Source organism: Bufo gargarizans, chromosome 10 (assembly GCF_014858855.1).
Source record: "Bufo gargarizans isolate SCDJY-AF-19 chromosome 10, ASM1485885v1, whole genome shotgun sequence".
Taxonomy (NCBI): Eukaryota; Metazoa; Chordata; class Amphibia; order Anura; family Bufonidae; genus Bufo; species Bufo gargarizans.
In genome coordinates, this window is record NC_058089.1 from 131503100 (window position 1) to 131523583 (window position 20484).

The 20484-nt window shown below is 46.3% G+C and overlaps 1 protein-coding gene across 2 annotated transcripts in view; it reads left to right on the forward strand.

Annotated features, from left to right (window-relative positions):
- The window catches only part of LOC122920612 (BTG3 associated nuclear protein), a 326695-nt gene that overhangs the window by 139384 nt on the left and 166827 nt on the right, over positions 1-20484 (forward strand). For both annotated transcript variants that reach the window (XM_044270256.1, XM_044270257.1), the window contains one exon: positions 5390-5629. In XM_044270256.1, coding sequence (XP_044126191.1) covers positions 5390-5629 — 240 coding nt within the window. The remainder of the gene's footprint in view (positions 1-5389; positions 5630-20484) is intronic.

The following is a 20484-nucleotide window of genomic DNA, read 5'->3' on the forward strand; positions in this document are numbered from 1 at the left end:
CTGCGAGGTCCGGTATCGTCACTGCGAGGTCCGGTATCGTCACTGCGAGGTCCGGTATCGTCACTGCGAGGACCGGTATCGTCACTGCGTGGACCGGTATCGTCACTGCGTGGACCGGTAATGTCACTGCGAGGACCGGTAATGTCACTGCGAGGTCCGGTAATGTCACTGCGAGGTCCGGTAATGTCACTGCGAGGTCCGGTAATGTCACTGCGAGGTCCGGTAATGTCACTGCGAGGTCCGGTAATGTCACTGCGAGGTCCGGTAATGTCACTGCGAGGTCCGGTAATGTCACTGCGAGGACCGGTAATGTCACTGCGAGGTCCGGTAATGTCACTGCCCGTCTCCTGGACCAGAGTCTGCTGTAAACTGCAGGGAGCAGGTCCATTTAGCATTGCTTCCAGCAGGTGAATTTGTGATATCTGGTGCAGGTATATAATGTAACTACAGTGGGTGCTGATGAGACGCGGTATCTAAGCCTATGATGTGTGATACCGTCTGCTGAGTTGCTGTTTCTGATCTTAACGTGTGATACTGTCTGCTGAGCTCCTGTCTAATCCTATCATGTGTAACAATACTCCGCTGAATCTAAGCCTATCACGTGATTCTGTACTGCTGTATCTAAACTTGTGTGATACTGTCTGCTGAGCTATGGTATCTAATCCTATGATGTGTGATGCTCTCTCCTGTATCCAAGCCTATCATGTGTGATACTGTCTGCTGAACGGCTGTATCCTATGCCCCCCATTAGTCCATGTATTGTCCTGACCCCAGACAGATGCCATGTGAATGCTGTGTTCCTGTATGTTGGGTGCGGCGCTGACGGCAGAGCTGGCCTTCCTTTCTGTAGCTCTTACTTCACATTATAAAATCCTCTCACTTTTATACCGTTCCAGCTCCGCATTCATAGCTCAGGAATCCTTCAGATGACGGAGATTTTATTACTTCTTCCAGCAGTGAGTTTGTTTTCGGAGATGCCATTTACTCTCCAAACCAGGGACTATTTTTATGTTCCCTTCCTCCCAACTTCAGTAGTAATAGGAGAGCAACCAAGAAAAAGCCGCAGGTTCCATCAACACTGCGCCGCGCTGTTTACTCCTCCGACATCCAGATAAAACCGTCTATTTACTCCACGGCTTCATACTTTCCATATTTAAGGGAGTAGTAATTTTCCTATTGGAAATCTAGATGAAAAAAATAATAATCAGACTCCATTCTGTCCCTGACCAGGTAGACGGCTGTTATTGGTCCTGGCAGGCGAGGTGTTGGGTGGAGTATTTGAGGCATTAGCAGTGATTCATTGCCCCATGCAAGAGACGGACCTGAAATGTGGAATTTTAAATTACAGCCTTGACATTGGATGGGCTTAGCCAAATCACAATTACTTTGTCAGAGTATATATATATATATCCGCCTGTCTTCAGCTTTTCCGTTTTTGTCCAGAACGGCGTATAACTATATCATTCAGTCACTGCAGCCCTTCTGTAAAAGGGTCAGGCAGACGCTGGTAATGGCGCAGCAATTTATTAGTCTGTGTTATTTTAATAGGTTTTTGGAAGGACCAGTTTATTTGGAGTCATAAAGCCTGTGGTCAGTAGACGGCTGCAATAACCTCGCTGCTTGGAAATGGAATTTACTTTTGCCATCCAAGGAACGAGCCTTTTCCTGAGCATGATGGGAGTTGTATTCCGTGTAATGTAGGTGACTACTGGGCTTCGTGCAGGTTCAGGTAGCTCCAGTGCGTTTTTGGAGACTTCAGTACTTTTTCCACGAGTTTCTTGGTTTTGAAATCACACATTGGATCTCTGAATAAAAGGTTCCAGTTGAAACTCTACCAATGTAAATTGGGTAATTTCTTGAGAACAAAATGACGTATCACCATCAATCCCTAAAATTATGAAGCATCTGAAGGCTGGATTCCAAATTACCCCAAAAATCAAAGTAAAAAGTTCAAATCATTGAGGTCAGAGTTGATTTCTCAATCACATGGCGGTGTGTGCAACTCTGCTAGGGCTACCACTGTGTAGGACCCTTGTCTATGGGATAACCCCTTTAATTGCTATCCTGCTTCTTACTGTATTGGCCAGTGACACCTGAGGAGAGGGATGTGGGCGAGTGCTGTGGAGACCTCGGAGGTGGATGTCGCTGTTAGGCTGGGTCCCCATCTCATTTCTGCAGGACCATGCTGCAAAGTGCCACTGTATCTCAGCAATCGATTTTCGATCCCAGTCCTGCATCTCGACATTGATCTGTAGATGCAAACGTTTGCTTCACCTCTCCTTGCCGACTGCTGCCGCCACATGTAGACGGCTGATTCCTGCAGCTTGAGAATAAGAAACTGATTTGGTAGAAGAGATGCAAACGGACAGAGCACATGGAATAGAGACGGTGCCAGCCGACAAGTCTCCTTTAACCCTTATCAGCCCGTGCTGTCAGGCGCTCAGCGGCGTTGTCCATTTTCTTGGCTCGCTACCTCGCTGCCTGCATCTCCTCCTGGGGTGGACAGGGTTGGACAAGCTGCGATTCTCCTGCTCTGCTTTATGTTACCGCTGATTGGCTCCACAAGAAGAAATTCCCCTCAATTTTCTTTATTTCCAACTTAGATTACTGTCTTCGTTTCTCTCTCATTTCATATGTCAAGATACCAGAACATCTGACAATTCCGCTTTCTGTCCCTTATTTGCTTTTCCGCTTTCAGTCCCAGCGCTGTCATCTTGACATTGATATCTATAAAACCAAATATTATGAAAGTGCTTTAATCTATGCAGCTGGAATGGCCATCTGTGTCACAAATGCAAGCCTCCACTAGAGGGACCCACTGAGCTCTGGACGCGCTCCACATCTGTAGATCGTCCTTTATACTGTGCTGCTTTTATTTCAGGCGCTTTTTAGCTGAATTATGCCGATTTACACAGTGTAACAGGAGCCATAGGTCTGGTCTTGCAATGGGTTGCATTGTAGTCACAAAAATTCCTCCTAACTATGTGAAATCTGCATTTTGCAATCTATGGCTATGGAGTTTACCGAGAGTAACATAGTCCATAAGGCCGAAAAAAGACATTTGTCCATCCAGTTCGGCCTGTTATCCTGCAAGTTGATCCAGAGGAAGGCAAAAAAAAACTGTGAGCTAGAAGCCAATTTTCCCCACTTTAGCGGAATAAAAAATTCCTTCCCGACTCCAGTCAGGCAAAAAGCAGGAAAAATCCCTCCATCCCCCAGAACCATTTTAAATGTTAGTGCTATAGTACATGTACAGCTGCAGATCAGACCACATATCAGATGTTTCATATTGGGAAGCATTCTCTCATAGAGCTCTGTCAGCAGCTGCAGCTCTGGCCTCTTATACAATGTTCTTTTCAGAATCTGTACATATGTAGTTTGCCGGTGCATACACATAATGAACCGCCATATGCATTTAGTTAACTTTATTGGTAGGACATTTGATTAACAGGCATTTCGCCTGCCGTTCTTCCTGTTTATGACAACTTGCTGTCTCTATGCTGGTTATTGAGGTTACAGTCCTAGCGTTAGGCTGTGGCTCATCTGCAGTGATAGTGGCCCCTGTGGAGCGTGCCACAGGTGAGGGATACCCATCCAGAGGTTCAAGCACCTGTGAATTGTGACCACGCTGCTTATGATGGGATGCCCATAGACTTAGCAATTCTGTCTCACTGATTGTTACACTATGATAGGTCATATAATGGGGGAGAGAATGCGACTACAGGAGCCAGTGGGCCGTGTTATATGTATAGTAATAATATTATAGCTAGAGATGAGCGAATTGCCGCTTATGAAATTCGTTGGCACTTCGTTTGTTGGTAAATGGTGAATTTCGTTACTGATTCCGTTACCACGGACCATAATGCAATTCTATGACGGAATGCATAACGGAATGCCTCCAAAGGCATCATAATAGAAGTCTATGAGTTACAAAACGGATCCATCCCGTTTCTGTTATGCAGGGGAGGACTCTGGATCAGGAGAGGGTTCGGGATCAGGAGAGGACTCCCATGCATAACAGAAATGGAACGGATCCGTTTTGCAGCCCTTAGACTTCTATTATGACGGAATGTCTCTAAAGGAATTCCGTTATGCATTCCATCAAAGAATTGCGTTATGATCCGTGGGAACGGAATCCATAACGCAATTCACCTTTTACCAACAAACTAAGTGTGAACGAATTTCAAAATATGAAATTCACTCATCTCTAATTACAGCATTGTTATATGTACCGAGCTACACCGTAACATTACAGTATTGTTATATGTACAGGGCTACACCATAACATTACAGCATTGTTATATGTACAGGGGTACACCATAACATTACAGTATTGTTATCTGTACCGAGCTACACCATAACATTACAGTATTGTTATATGTACAGGGGTACACCGTAACATTACAGTATTGTTATCTGTACAGGTGTACACCGTAACATTACAGCATTGTTATATGTACAGGGGTACACCATAACATTACAGCATTGTTATCTGTACAGGTGTAAACCGTAACATTACAGCATTGTTATATGTACAGGGGTACACCATAACATTACAGCATTGTTATCTGTACAGGTGTAAACCGTAACATTACAGCATTGTTATATGTACAGGGGTACACCATAACATTACAGCATTGTTATCTGTACAGGTGTACACCGTAACATTACAGCATTGTTATCTGTACAGGGCTACACCGTAACATTACAGCATTGTTATATGTACAGGGGTACACCATAACATTACAGCATTGTTATCTGTACAGGTGTACACCGTAACATTACAGCATTGTTATCTGTACAGGGCTACACCGTAACATTACAGCATTGTTATATGTACAGGGGTACACCATAACATTACAGTATTGTTATCTGTACCGAGCTACACCATAACATTACAGCATTGTTATCTGTACAGGGCTACACCGTAACATTACAGCATGGTTATATGTACAGGGGTACACCATAACATTACAGTATTGTTATCTGTACAGGGGTACACCGTTACATTACAGCATTATCTGTACAGGGGTACACTGTAACATTACAGCATTATCTGTACAGGGGTACACCGTAACATTACAGTATTATCTGTACTGGGGTACACTGTAACATTACAGTATTATCTGTACTGGGGTACACTGTAACATTACAGTATTATCTGTACTGGGGTACACTGTAACATTACAGTATTATCTGTACTGGGGTACACTGTAACATTACAGTATTATCTGTACTGGGGTACACTGTAACATTACAGTATTATCTGTACTGGGGTACACCGTAACATTACAGTATTGTTATGGTATATGTTAACCACTGCCATAATACACAGATGCTAGATAAATACATAGGATATTTTTGACACGTGTGATATTTTTCCTTTTAGAGGATTTCCCGAATGGCACATGGCTAGGAGACGAGAATAATCCTGAGATGCGCGTTAGATGCCCCATCACAGCCGCCGACATGCTGCACATCAGTACCAACTGTCGGACAGCAGAGAAGATGGCACTAACGCTGCTTGACTACCTTTTCCATCGTGAGGTGCAGGCAGTCTCCAACCTCTCAGGACAAGGGAAACATGGGAAAAAGCAGCTCGATCCATTGATGATTTACGGCATCCGTTGTAAGTAGGACAGATGATTACAGCTTTGTGCTATTCTTCATACCGCAGTACCTTGCATTTTGTGCTCTGTCAGGTTACCCCTACACCTTTTACATACACCACTCACAAAAAGTTAGGGATATTTGGCTTGTGGGTAAAATTTCTGAATGAACCTACAGTGCCCTCTGACCTTTACATGTGAACGTAATGTGACCTTCTCTAACAGTCTGAATGCACATGTCCAACTGTTAAATGTTTGATCCATGAATCGCCCAATACATTTCCTGGTTTAAGTAGAATTGGTATTAAACAGTCCTCCTCATCATGCTGCTCACATTCTGACATCATGAGACCAAGACGACACCTAACAATTGATCCTCAGTACCTCGCCATTGTGAGGCTTCAAGCAGGATGTTCTCAGACGGACGAAAGACCAGTGGCCTCAGTGCTGTTCACTGATGAAAGTTGATTCACACTGAGAAGAAATAATGGCCGCCAACTATGTTGGAGACGTCATGGAGAGCGCTCTGCATCAGCCCCTGTGGTCACGAGAAGGGCCTTTGGTGGTGGTGGTCTCACAGTGTGGGCAGTGTGTCTAGTCCGTACAGAACTGCCCTACACTGTGTGAATGGTCCAGTGACAGCCCAGACTACCTGAAGAACATCATTACTCCGGTCATTGTGCCTCTGCAGGAACAACACCGGCCTAATGTCATCTTCATGGAGGACAATGCTCCAAAATCGAGGTCCCATCATTAGGGAACAGCTGCTGGAGACTGGGGGCCTCACATGGGGCGGCTGCACTTTCTCCAGACCTGAATCCCATTGAAAACCTCTGGGATCAGCTGAGTCGCCGTTTAGAGGCTCGTAACTCTGTACCCCAGAACCTCAATGACCTGAGGGCCGCCCTTTAAGAAGAGTGGGATGCCATGCCTCAGCAGACAAGAAGGTACCTTGTGAACAGCAGGAGACGTAGTTGTCGAGCTGGAATTGGTGCTCAAGGCCACAGGACAAGTTCCTGAGACGCTGACATTTTGTGGGGTCGGCTTCTGAGATGAGGAAATCACCATTACTGCTTCTACTTAATGCCCGACTTTCATGATATAGTATCTCTGGAGCCGGAACTTTTTATGTTTTCCAGAGATTTCATCCGAACTCAAATATCCCTAACTTTTTGTAAGTAGTGTATTCATAGTAGAGTTTCAGAATGGCCTCAAAAAGTGACTGCATCTGCCAACAATTGGTTAATGTCTATGGATTCCTTGGGGCTTCTGGCTTTTTTTTTTTAGTTCAGTAATTTTTAGTCCCTGGGAAGCTGTGGATTTAAAGGGGTTTTCCATGATCAGGGTGCAATCACATAACTGTATGTACTGTATTTTGTGGTCTGCAAATCACGGATCTGCAAAAAATATGGTGACGTCTGTGTCAGATCCATTTTAACAATCCCTTTTCTCGTGCGCAAAATGGGCAAGAATAGGACCTATTCTATCTTTTTTTGCTGGTCTGCAGATTGGACATATGGATGGAGACAGTACACTGTGTGATGTCCACATTTTTTGCGGCCCTGTTAAAATGGATGGGTGCGGATCTGATGCGGACCAAAAATACGCTTGTGTGAATGGGGCCTTAGAAAAAGTGTCAGATTTATTCGACAAACAGCATCACACCCATTCACGGTGTCTGGGGCTGTGCTGTAATACTGCATACAACCTGTGGGTGGCGCGGTTTTAGAACAAGCCATCTATGTTTTTTCTATTCTTGGAAAACCGCAGAATAAAACAGCCAAAGTTTTCTAATTTTGACAACCCCTTTAGTATACTTGTCCTCGTCCACCGCAGCTGATGCCTGATTTTGGATTCAAACAATTGTAATTGTCCAACTTTGCTTTGTCAGTTCATTTTCCTTGTCGTCTTGAGCCGCAGACGCTGTGTGCGGATTATTTAAATCCTATTTTAATCAAATTAGTTATCGCAGATATTGCCCCAAAGCCATTCCTGATGTTACATTTTCGAAATCCACAAACTGCAAAAAGTTCACTTCAACATCTGGAATTTTCTGAAAGTTGTCATGTGCCTGCGTTCTGCCACAGTAAACCGGGATCACACGGGACACCGATGATGGATGGTCTCAGACAGCTCTTTTATGCTCAGCAGCGGATTACCTTGACAGGCTCATGTCTTCTGAAAGACCGCACCCTGCTATGTAATGTAAATCTATAGGATATCCAGGAATCTCTCTCTTCCCGTAACCTGTGCGAATCACTAGAAGTAAATACAAGCTCCACGCTTTTCATCTAGTGATTTCCAGCACTTGGGTTTCTGAGGGTCACTTATAGGATGGTCTGTTCCGCAGCACAGTGCGGTCTGTGTGGGAGTCGTCTTGGGTCAGTGTGAGTTCTGAACCTATGGGTCTTGCCCCTCTCTTCTGTCTATTCTCACTTTTAGGCTCTTGGGCTTTTAGTGGGTTGAAAGTTGGAAGCGGCTTAATCCAAGAGGAAGGGTCCCAACCTCCATAGTCCATGACTAATGAGTTCCCACCCAGATTGAAGCACACTTGGCCTTTTCATCCTGTCTTAAAGGAGCCATAAGTACTTCCTGTCATGCTGTAAATAAATCATCCTGCTTGTGTATTTAATTTAAGGGCACAGGCCCAGCTGTCTTTGTTTCTTTCATTCATTCAGGGATTTGTTTTTTTTTATATAAATGCAGTGCTTTTTTGCATGGCGGGATTAGGCGATTTTCCTGCTCCAGTTGTTTGTGTATAAAGCTGAAGCAAACAGAATGGAACAGTGAAAACAAGCAGAGCGATCTGCACATAATCAAGACTGGTTTCTCATGATGCAACGGCAAAGACCCTTTTTCATTAATATAAAATGGCAGATACATTGGGAGGGATTTACTAAGCCAGTATCAGATCTGGTGGGTGCCATATTTATGTATTTTAGACACTTATTGCACTTCAGTAGAAAAGAGGGTCATGGCAGGGCAGAGATGCATACAAAGCCAGATTTGTTAATGGTGTGTACCATTATTTTTGCATTAAACTACTAAGTGGTGGTGTGAGGAAAAAAATGGAGAACATGTGTATCAAAATGTTCCAAATCCATCACACAACTTCAGCAGCTATCTCTGTATGCACGCTTACACAGAATATGCCATTAATCGCCGATAACTCCTCCCTAGGTACAGATATCACTGACTGACAGCTATCTATGTATACACACTTACACAGAGAATACGATCACTGATAACACCTCCCCGTGTACAACTATCAGTGACTGACAGATATCTATGTATACATACTTACACAGAGAATACTATCACTGATAACACCTCCCCGTGTACAACTATCAGTGACTGACAGCTATCTATGTATACACACTTACACAGAGAATACTATCACTGATAACACCTCCCCGTGTACAACTATCAGTGACTGACAGATATCTATGTATACATACTTACACAGAGAATACTATCACTGATAACACCTCCCCGTGTACAACTATCAGTGACTGACAGCTATCTATGTATACACACTTACACAGAGAATACTATCACTGATAACACCTCTGTGTACAGATATCAGTGACTGACAGCTATCTATGTATACACACTTACACAGAGAATACGATCACTGATAACACCTCCCCGTGTACAACTATCAGTGACTGACAGCTATCTATGTATACACACTTACACAGAGAATACGATCACTGATAACACCTCTCCGTGTACAACTATTAGTGACTGACAGATATCTATGTATACACACTTACACAGAGAATACGATCACTGATAACACCTCCCTGTGTACAACTATCAGTAACTGACAGCTATCTATGTATACACACTTACACAGAGAATACGATCACTGATAACACCTCCCTGTGTACAGATATCAGTGACTGACAGCTATCTATGTATACACACTTACACAGAGAATACGATCACTGATAACACCTCCCTGTGTACAACTATCAGTGACTGACAGCTATCTATGTATACACACTTACACAGAGAATACTATCACTGATAACACCTCCCCATGTACAACTATCAGTGACTGACAGATATCTATGTATACACACTTACACAGCGAATGTCATAATTGATAATACCTCTCCGTGTACAACTATCAGTGACTGACAGATATCTATGTATACACACTTACACAGAGAATACTATCACTGATAACACCTCTCTGTGTACAACTATCAGTGACTGACAGCTATCTATGTATACACACTTACACAGAGAATGTTATAACTGATAATACCTCCCCGTGTACAACTATCAGTGAATTACAGCTATCTATGTATACACACTTACACAGAGAATACTATCACTGATTACACCTCCGCGTGTACAACTATCAGTGACTGACAGATATCTATGTATACACACTGTGAGACAGTGACAGGTCTCACGCAGCTTAGAGGAAAGGAAGGGGTGGATAGTGCGGTCCACACCCCCATTCCACCACAGGTGAGGCGAGCTGGAGACAATAAGGGCTGGCATAAAGCACCTCCCAGGGTGTTAGCAAGGGGGAAGTGTTGTCTTGGGACAGAGACTGTGACAGAGGCCTGGAGGCTCTGTGAGAGTGGTCTCAGCCAGGCAAGGCTGAGGGGCCACGAGGCTGGGTGGTAGCCTGGAGTTGGGGGACGCGGCGACGCCTGGGAGGGTCGCAGGGCCATAGTCAGGCAGACTATTGAGCCCCAATCCCCCACAAGAAATACTAATCTGGAGACAGTGGGCGTACTGTGCTCTGTACAGCCGGGAGGCTGAAGGTTGGGCTCAGAAAGCCGCATCTCATCACGGGTGTGAACTGTGCTACACTTTAGGTGAGTCAGGCATCTATTTGTTTAGTTAGAGCCTAGCCGGGCAAGTGTTTGTTATTTTTGTATTATTGTTTATGTTCATGCGGATGTGCCGCAATAAAGCACAGTGTTTGGATCTGAAACTTGGTGTCCTGAAGATATCTGTGCGAATGACCCCCAAACAAGAGGCGTATCTGTGTTTGCAACCCCTGGGAAAGAGCTAATTCCCTACATTTGGTGTCGGATGCGGGCAAGCGTCCCTGCTGAAATAAGATAACTGGTTGCTAGGGGCAACGGCAAGAGCAGGTGCTGCTGAACTCTGCTATATTGCAAAGGAAATTGCTGTGTGGATTTAAAGGGCCAGCAGCCCTGGGAAAGAAACTTTAATGTCTGCAATGCAAAAGAGACTGTGAATGCTGAAATTGTCTCTTGACAGTGAGACACCTGGAGGCCGGCTCTCTGTTAGTGGACTTGCTGCTGAAAATTTTTCTGGTGCCTGGGCTGTCTGTTGCTATGGGGTGGATGGAGGATCTCACCGAGCAGCTGAGGCAGGCCAATCTGGAGGCGCAGCTGCAGCTAGCCCTGAATAGAGGGTCCTTAACGCCTGTATGGACCCTGCACAAAGTTCCAAGAGGTCGGCAGTGTGCTGGGAACGACGGAGAAAAAGCAAAGATATGCCGTTGCCAAGGGCAACCGTCGGGAAGAAAAGGAGGTGGAGAGTGGTGCAGCTCTCAGGAGATCCTATGTTTCCTGCACGTGTGCGCAAAGTCTTAAAGGGTGCGGATGGAGTGACTGTCTGGAGAATGGCTGGAGTCAAGGCCAAGGCGTTTCCCGTGGCAACTACTGTATTAAGGAGAAGGGTGATGACCGTGCTGGAGATATTCCTGGACTCCCCTCATCTCCCGTGAGTGCCGAATCCGTGACGACAATCGGTAAGACCGGTCCGATTTTCCCGGGTGTAACAGACCCAGTGACATTGAGCAGGCGGCAGTTGCTACCTGCTGGGCCGGTAGGTGATAAGTCACACAGAGAAAAAACTGTGTCTGAACAGGCGGATAAGCCTGCTGTGATTGCTCCCTCGCAGAAACCGGCAGGGGAGAAGGTTTCTGTGTTTCCTCGGTTGCCCATGACCAAAGCTGCTTTTGGGATGACTAGGATCCGGGATCCCATGCTGGCCCGGGTAAGGGGTAGCACAATGTTGAAACCTGAGACTGGTGGAATAGTAAAGATGCTGGACAGTCGTGCGGATAAGGACTGTCCACTGATTTTCACTGAGCGTGAGACTCCAATGAGAACAGAGACGGGTGAACTTGATGTTACAGATACACTCATGCATGAGGGAGTGTTGGGCCGTGATATCGGTTTATTGCTGTGGGGTAAGGTAGACACTTCTGCAGATAGTGACGAAACTCCTGCAGAACCGGTACCTGTCCCTTTAAGTGAGGATCTAAGGGAGCTGCACTTTGACCGGCATGGGGAGAGAATATTGACCATTGGAAACAATGGTGCTGGTCAAGTGAAAAGTGATGGTGACAAAAGTGCGGAAGTGCATAAGGAAAATATGTCATATGAAATATGTGGTGAGAGTGATATACCTGTTTCGTTGCAGGTTGTGGTCAGGAGAGAAGCGCCCCCTGGTGGTAAAAATGTAAATGATGATGAAACTTTGTTTTCTGCCTCTGCTATGTTTCATGAAGCGCTATATGACTTAATCAAAAGGTTTGAAGACATGCATATAAGTAGTGTGGAGCAAAGCCCAGCTCCAGCTCAGTGTTTGAAAGTACAGGAAAATACACTGGGGTTAGAGGGTGTACCGCATGTACCAGAGGTGGAAATGCAGTCTCCACAGGGTTGGTTGGTTACTAAGGAAGTGTCCCAGGGGGGGATTAGCTCATCGGTGCTCCTAGAGGTCAGAATTAATAATGACACGAGCGGTATAGGTGACTTATGTGCTGTGACCGGTAGCAACCAGACAGTTATATCTGACGAGATGGGAATTAAGTCGAGTGACGTCAGCCTAGGGTCTGAGGCCCATGTCCAGGCAGTTATAGATGACCTGACACGACAGTACAGCTGCAAACAGGAGAAGTTCGACTGGCTCCTAGCTGAAGTGAAATACATCTCGGCTCGATATGGTGAAAAACGTGACCAAACAGAGACTGATGCTTGGAAAAAGGAGACCAAGGCCCTCTCCTTGGCTAGAGCCCTGGAAGACGCGCTTGGTGAGCGTGCTGAATTGGAGAGGCTGAACAAGCAACTCAGAGCAGAGACGGAAAATCTCATGAGCTTAAAAGATGAGTTGGAGAAATCGAAGGGTGCTCTCGAGCAGCAGGTGAAAGGTGAGAAGCCTGAAGAGGGGAGTTCTCTGCAAGACGTCATGAAGCCAGATCCTGTTAAAAATGGGACTGGAGATGGTGGCACTGGGGTGCTGGCTGTGGCAGAGAAGATGGAAGATGCTTCTGCTGAACCAGTTGATGGGGCTGATGTGGATGCCGAAGACCACAAACCTGTGGTAGCGTGTGGCCCAGGCCTGGAAGACGTCCCCTCTGCCTACAAGGCCTTTCAAATAGCCAGCAGCCTGCTGGGGAAGAAGTACGAGGAGGTGAACGATCAGTTTTTGGATCCGGGCTATTACGATGGGCTGTATCTCCTGACTCCTCCCCAAAAGGAGAACAGTGTCCTGGGTGAGCCTCTGGAGAAAATGACAGAAGACGAGGAGTCTGCTGAAAACCCTGGTGGCTCCTGCCTCGGTGAGAAAGAGGGGGAGGCATTAACAGGGCAAGTGTATGGTGCCATGTCCGAGAAGGGTGAGAAGGCGGTCAAAGAGACTGGAGACTTTGAGAAGACAAAGGCTGAAAAAGTTAAAGGCCGATGTGTTGGTTGACGTGAAGTCCCCAGGTGCTGCAGAGACCAAAGTTAAACCAAAGGGAGCCGCTGCCAAAGTGGAAAAAGCCACTAAAGGAGCAGAGGTCTCTGAAACTACCATTGTAGCTGGGGTAACTACTGCTGGAAAGAAGGAAGAAGTGACCCAGATGCAAGTAAAAGAAGCGAGTAGGTGCAAGCATGCTCTGCTGAAGGAGCCCTGCAAAGCAAAGGAGAAAGTGTCGGGACGTGACCATGACTGGGAACAGGTCAGTCAAGAGGGGCAGCAGTCCAAGAAAAGACATGAGGCGCGTGTACAGGAGCCAGAGGATCAAAAAAGAGAGGGGGATCAAAGAGTGCATCATTGTCACCCGGGAAAGAGGGAAAAAGAGTATCTGGCCATGAGATGGGCACTTGAGGCCGTTAGGCAGATTAGATTGGGCAAGAGGCTAGTTTGGGTGATAAACCAAGCTCTGCTGGCGTGGGTCTGGCAGAACAAGGGGAAGGTACGTGTCACCGAGGGTCCTGGCCTCGGTGAAATAAGAACCGGTAATTTTCTGTGTCAGCGGCAGCTAGTGCTCGCTGACACTGTGTTACTTAGTGTGGCTGTAAAGCCAATCTGGGCCGGTTCTTATTGGGAGCAGCCAAAGAGCAGGGTGGGTGGCTGTTCCCCACGTCCAGGCCAGGTGGATGCCCTCTCACCAGCCTCCCTTGGTTATGCAGGTGTTCACCCTCACGGGCTTGAACAAAGGGAGGGGGTATGTGAGACAGTGACAGGTCTCACGCAGCTTAGAGGAAAGGAAGGGGTGGATAGTGCGGTCCACACCCCCATTCCACCACAGGTGAGGCGAGCTGGAGACAATAAGGGCTGGCATAAAGCACCTCCCAGGGTGTTAGCAAGGGGGAAGTGTTGTCTTGGGACAGAGACTGTGACAGAGGCCTGGAGGCTCTGTGAGAGTGGTCTCAGCCAGGCAAGGCTGAGGGGCCACGAGGCTGGGTGGTAGCCTGGAGTTGGGGGACGCGGCGACGCCTGGGAGGGTCGCAGGGCCATAGTCAGGCAGACTATTGAGCCCCAATCCCCCACAAGAAATACTAATCTGGAGACAGTGGGCGTACTGTGCTCTGTACAGCCGGGAGGCTGAAGGTTGGGCTCAGAAAGCCGCATCTCATCACGGGTGTGAACTGTGCTACACTTTAGGTGAGTCAGGCATCTATTTGTTTAGTTAGAGCCTAGCCGGGCAAGTGTTTGTTATTTTTGTATTATTGTTTATGTTCATGCGGATGTGCCGCAATAAAGCACAGTGTTTGGATCTGAAACTTGGTGTCCTGAAGATATCTGTGCGAATGACCCCCAAACAAGAGGCGTATCTGTGTTTGCAACCCCTGGGAAAGAGCTAATTCCCTACAACACTTACACAGCGAATGTCATAATTGATAACACCTCCCCGTGTACAACTATCAGTGACTGACAGCTGGAGATATCGCGATTCATAGCTCCCCTGTCTCTGGCAGCGCCGCAGAGCTAATGGAGCATGCTCAGTCACAGCTACAGTTCCAAATGGTACCTAATCCCCTCCAGACATGATTATTGGGGTTCCCAACGGTCCGAACCCTTCCAGTCATATACTTTGGATTGGGAATACATTTCCATCTTGGTGAAAATCCTTTAAATATAAAGGAAAACCTTCTTGAAAGTATCACTGTGGGTGATATCATATTATAACATGAGAAAACGCATTAAGATGTTAAAGGGGTTGTCCACCATTGGCCCCAGATAATAACTAAAGCCAAGAAGTATTCGTATAATGAGAGATATACTGTGTATGTATATGTTTTCTAATGTGTTCAGCATAGCATGCTCCTATAGATGAGAGGCGGTGTGGGCGGAGCTGCTGCAAAGTGAAAGTAAAAATCCCAGCATGCATCACTGCAAGGATCTGCAGAGGAGCGGTCACATGACATCCCTGGCCAACTGTGATACCATAGTAACAGCAGCTCCTCGGGTGTCGTCTCATCGCAGACAGAGAAGGGATTTTGTGCGTTTTATGCTTATAATAAATCTGTATCTATTTCTATACCAGCCGACTATTGATTATACAGAGAGCTGAGTGCCCCCAACCAATCCTTTATCTTTACATATACAGTCGTGGCCAAAAGTTTTGAGAATTACATAAATATTGGAAAAGTTGCTGCTTAAGTTTTTATAATACAATTTGCATCTACTCCAGAATGTTATGAAGAGCGATCAGATGAATTGCATAGTCCTTCTTTGCCATGAAAATTAACTTAATCCAAAAAAACCTTTCCACTGCATTTCATTGCTGTCATTAAAGGACCTGCTGAGATCATTTCAGTAATCGTCTTGTTACCTCAGGTGAGAATGTTGACGAGCACAAGGCTGGAGATCACTATGTCAGGCTGATTGGGTTAAAATGGCAGACTTGACCTGTTAAAAGGAGGGTGATGCTTGAAATCATTGTTCTTCCATTGTTAACCATGGTGACCTGCAAAGAAACGCGTGCCGCCATCATTGCGTTGCATAAAAATGGCTTCACAGGCAAGGATATTGTGGCTACTAAGATTGCACCTCAATCAACAATTTATAGGATCATCAAGAACTTCAAGGAAAAAGGTTCAATTCTTGTTAAGAAGGCTTCAGGGCGTCCAAGAAAGTCCAGCAAGCGCCAGGATCGTCTCCTAAAGAGGGTTCAGCTGCGGGATCGGAGTGCCACCAGTGCAGCGCTTGCTCAGGAATGGCAGCAGGCAGGTGTGAGCGCATCTGCACGCACAGTGAGGCCAAGACTTTTGGAAGATGGCCTGGTGTCAAGAAGGGCAGCAAAGAAGGCACTTCTCTTCTCTCAGGGACAGAATGATCTTCTGCAGAAAAATATGGTGAATGGACGGCTGAGGACTGGGGCAAAGTCATATTCTCCGATGAAGCCTCTTTCCGATTGTTTGGGGCATCAGGAAAAAGGCTTGTCCGGAGAAGAAAAGGTGAGCGCTACCATCAGTCCTGGGTCATGCCACCAGTAAAGCATCCTGAGACCAGTCATGAGTGGGGTTGCTTCTCATCCAAGGGAGTGGGCTCACTCACAATTCTGCCCCAGAACACAGCCATGAATAAAGAATGGCACCAAAACACCCTCCAACAGCAACTTCTTCCAACAATCCAACAACAGTTTGGTGAAGAACAATGCACTTTCCAGCACGATGGAGCACCGTGCCATAAGGCAAAAGTGACAACTAAGTGGCTCGGGGACCAAAACGGTGACATTTTGGGTCCATGGCCTGGAAACTCCCCAGATCTTAATCCCATTGAGAACTTGTGGTCAATCCTCAAGAGGCGGGTGGACAAACAAAAACCCACAAATTCTGACAAACTCCAAGAAGTGATGATGAAAGAATGGGTTGTATCAGTCAGGAATTGGCACAGAAGTGATTGAGAGCATGCGCAGTCGGATTGCAGAGGTCCTGAAAAAGAAGGGCCAACACTGCAAATACTGACTCTGCATAAATGTCATGTAATTGTCGATAAAAGCCTCTGAAACGTATGAAGTGCGAGTAATTATATTTCACTGCATCACAGAAACAACTGAAACTAAGATCTAAAAGCAGTTTAGCAGCAAACTCTGTGAAGACTAATATTTGTGTCATTCTCAAAACTTTTGGCCACGACTGTATACATGTGTATATATACATCTCCTCCTCCATGACGGGTACATAGTTCTCCAGGGAAGGCTTGTACGATAGCCATCTTCATGCGCTTGTGCTGGCTGTCATGCAGATTGGAGAGGCAGTCGTCCCACAGGATGGCACGGACACCAGCTTGTGCTCCCCCAGGAGGATCTGACGCATGTTTTCAGCACCCATGATGCGCACGGTCGGGATCCAAACAGATGCGTCTTGTAGATGTGTCCGTACTTTCTGCGCTTCACTTGCAGGATTTTACGTCTCTGTAGCACCATGGTATGGAGGGGAGCCACTGTCACTTAGCCACCAAGCTATGGGAGCTGTACTGTTACAGCTGCAGAGACCCCGGCTGCCAGTACCCGCTGCCCCCTGGCACTATGGGGCTGCTTTTCTTTGGAGAAACCTTGCAGATGTTGCTACAGAGACATAAATTCCTGCAACTGAAGCTCAGAAAGTACAGACACATCTACAAGATGCATCTGTTTGGATCCCGGACCGTGCGCATCATGGGCGCTGAAAATTTGCGGCAGATCCTCCTGGGGAATCACAAGCTGGTGTCCGTGTACTGGCCGGAATCAGTCCGTACCATCCTGAGGGCCGACTGCCTCTCCAATCTGCATGACAGCCAGCACAAGCGCATGAAGAAACACATATATACATGTTTATATTTATTAAAATGTACTTTACACGGGCTCTGTAAATTATGGCCAGGGGATCCGCTCCTACTAGGCTCCGAACTCTGACAGGAATAGACTGTACAGACAGAACCAGCAGAGTCGGAGCAGGGAGCGTGGCAGGGGCAGATGAGGTAAAGCAGCGCATGTGCAGTTACACTACAGGCATGGACCAGGCTTTTCTCTAAAGCGCCATGGATGGATTCGGGTGCAGGGCAGCGCGGGCTCAGGGGGCATGGCTTCAGATAATAGAAAATACAGGCAGATCTGATTAATGATATATATATTAGGAAATTAACTTTTTCCCTGCCTCCCACAAAGTGGTAGCAAATACATGGAGAGTGGCCAACCCCTTTAAGCATCATCCTGGTCTGTCTCATTGTCTGGATCCCTTTAAATGCCTTCCTTCATGTGCTTCTCTCGCTCAAATACTTCCATCGCAGCTCTGTTTTATGAGTGTTTATTAACACGGACACAAAACGTTTCCAATGGCAATCTGCGGATATCGCTTTTACGATGCTTGGATGGATGATATGGACAGGGCGAAACGTAAAAGCAATGGACCGTTCTTTTCCTTCCTTTATAAAAAGGTACATGTATCTGGAGCTTCTCTGATCTGGAGCCATCATGATAGGACGTTCTGTAATTTCAAGGAAAGAACTTTTCACTGAAAACTAACCTGCATCATTTCTGTCAGATCTGGTAAAAGAGATTCCGGAAGTGCGGAAAATTGGCCGACTCAGGGGCGTTCCGTTCTAGCCGTATCGGTGTCACAGCAGCACATAGGAATCCCAGTGTTCGCATAAAGCCTCTCCACTACATGTGCCACGTCAGCAGGGGCTGCGTTTGCCACTCAGTAGCTAATAAAAACACTTTGCCATAAGTTTACTTTGCTGTTCTGTGGCGTCCTGAAAACCCTGAGCCCTCATAAATGGAAGTGCTGGATGGAAACGGACGCGTATTAGCTGTGAGGGATGGAATCGCTCTGCACTGTGTTTACACGTCTCTGCCATTCAGACATTGACGCCTGTTGTTAGGTGGGTCAGAGCTTTGTGCTAAACAAGAGCACCCCCAAAGTTACTTCAAGTGGCTCATCGCATTGTTTTCATGCCTAAAAGCAGACTTCTCCAAGAATATCATTGGTCTAACGTGCTTGCAGCTCTCTTCTAGATGCTTTAAAAGGGTTGTTTCATATGTTAATAGTGCACATGAAAGGGAGGGGTCCACTGCCCAAGACCCCCTCTATTACACTCCCGCTCATAAGGAGACACAGCTCACCCCAAGTATTACATGGTCCGCCATTTACATTGAGGGCTTGCATGTAATACTACATGAACACTGCAGGGGAAATGTATGGCTGCTTCATAGGGCTGGCTGATGAAACGGGGCGCTAAAAGAATATCAAGTTCACAGTATGTCAAATGTTAGTCTTTTGTGCAGTTTTCTTAAAGGGGTTCTCCATGTTCATAATTTTTTTATACACAGCATATTTTGCCCCGTGCACCTCTTTTTCATGTCAGCGCTTTCCTTCCCCTGTTCTCAGCAGGAAACTGATGAAGACAGGAAGTTCTGCAGGTAAACCTCCTGCCAGGACACAGGGATGCCGAGACCAGGGGAAAGAAAGCGCTGACATGAAAGCAGGTGCCTGGGGCAAAAATATGCAGGGTTAGGGTAATCTAGTCCAATAAATAAAAAAATCATTCATTATGAAACTGGAGCACCACTTTAGGGCTTTTTCATAAAAAAAAAACTTCACCCCATTACATTAGTTCCAGAAAGTCTAGGTTTGTTTCTGCACAGAAATGATTAGGGTGCAATTATGAACCCTAAAGGGTTAAAGAGAACGTCACTGCTGACAGGATAGGAGGTGGCAGAGAGGATGGAACGGCTGCAAAATGAAAGCTGCCTTGTTTTCTTGTTCTTGTGTTCTCATATGTGGTACTTGTGAAGGTACACCACAATTGTAGGAAAATAGACATGGCGCCCCCCGCAGCAAAATCTCCCAACTCCAGCCCCAAGCGAGAGCTGCAACCTACAGAAGCCCCATAGAACCCGGTGCACCCTCATCCAACAGCCAAAACCGGATAAACAGCGTCCCAGAAAGCTAGCATGCAACTCCAGCTGTTATACGCTGATCTAACTGTCCAGATGGGAATACCCCTTTAAGTGAGTCCCTACTGTTAGGGGCTGAAATGGGAGCACCCAGGACACCATCTGCATCCCTGCTGCCAGGCTGCGCCTCTTTACTAGGAGCCTCTTTAGCTTTACCCTGTGATACGTTTCTCACCATTTCGTGTAGACAGGAATTCAGCATAATGATTTTTGCCTCTGGCAGCTTTTAGCGTTCATCAGTCATCGGTAGAATCCAGTCCTGCAGATTGCTGCAGCTGCCATCAGCAGGGCCGAGGGCACTAACTCGTAATATCTGTGCATGAATATATCATTAGTGGAATTTTATTCCTGGAAATCTAAGTTCTTAGAGATTGTAACCTGAGACTTAAAGAGGCGACCAGAAGCTGAGGCGGCGTCCTCGTTCAGCCGGTTCTCTTTTTTATCTGTTCCAGGAGAGAGCAGGTGGCACTCCGTACGGCACTATATGTACACCGCACGAAATCCTGTCAGCCCGGGGCAGTTTTCATGAGGATAGGGCTGCACGCAGAGTTTTTTCAATAGCGTTATCAAAATCCTGATGAGCACATCTTAAGAGGTTTCCAAGCGTTATTCATGTAACTCTATGGAGGAGAAAAGTTACGGCTACTCACTCACAAATCACGTGGCGAATACAAACGGGAATCTCTGGCGACTCTCGTGACCAGCGTTTCATATTCTAGT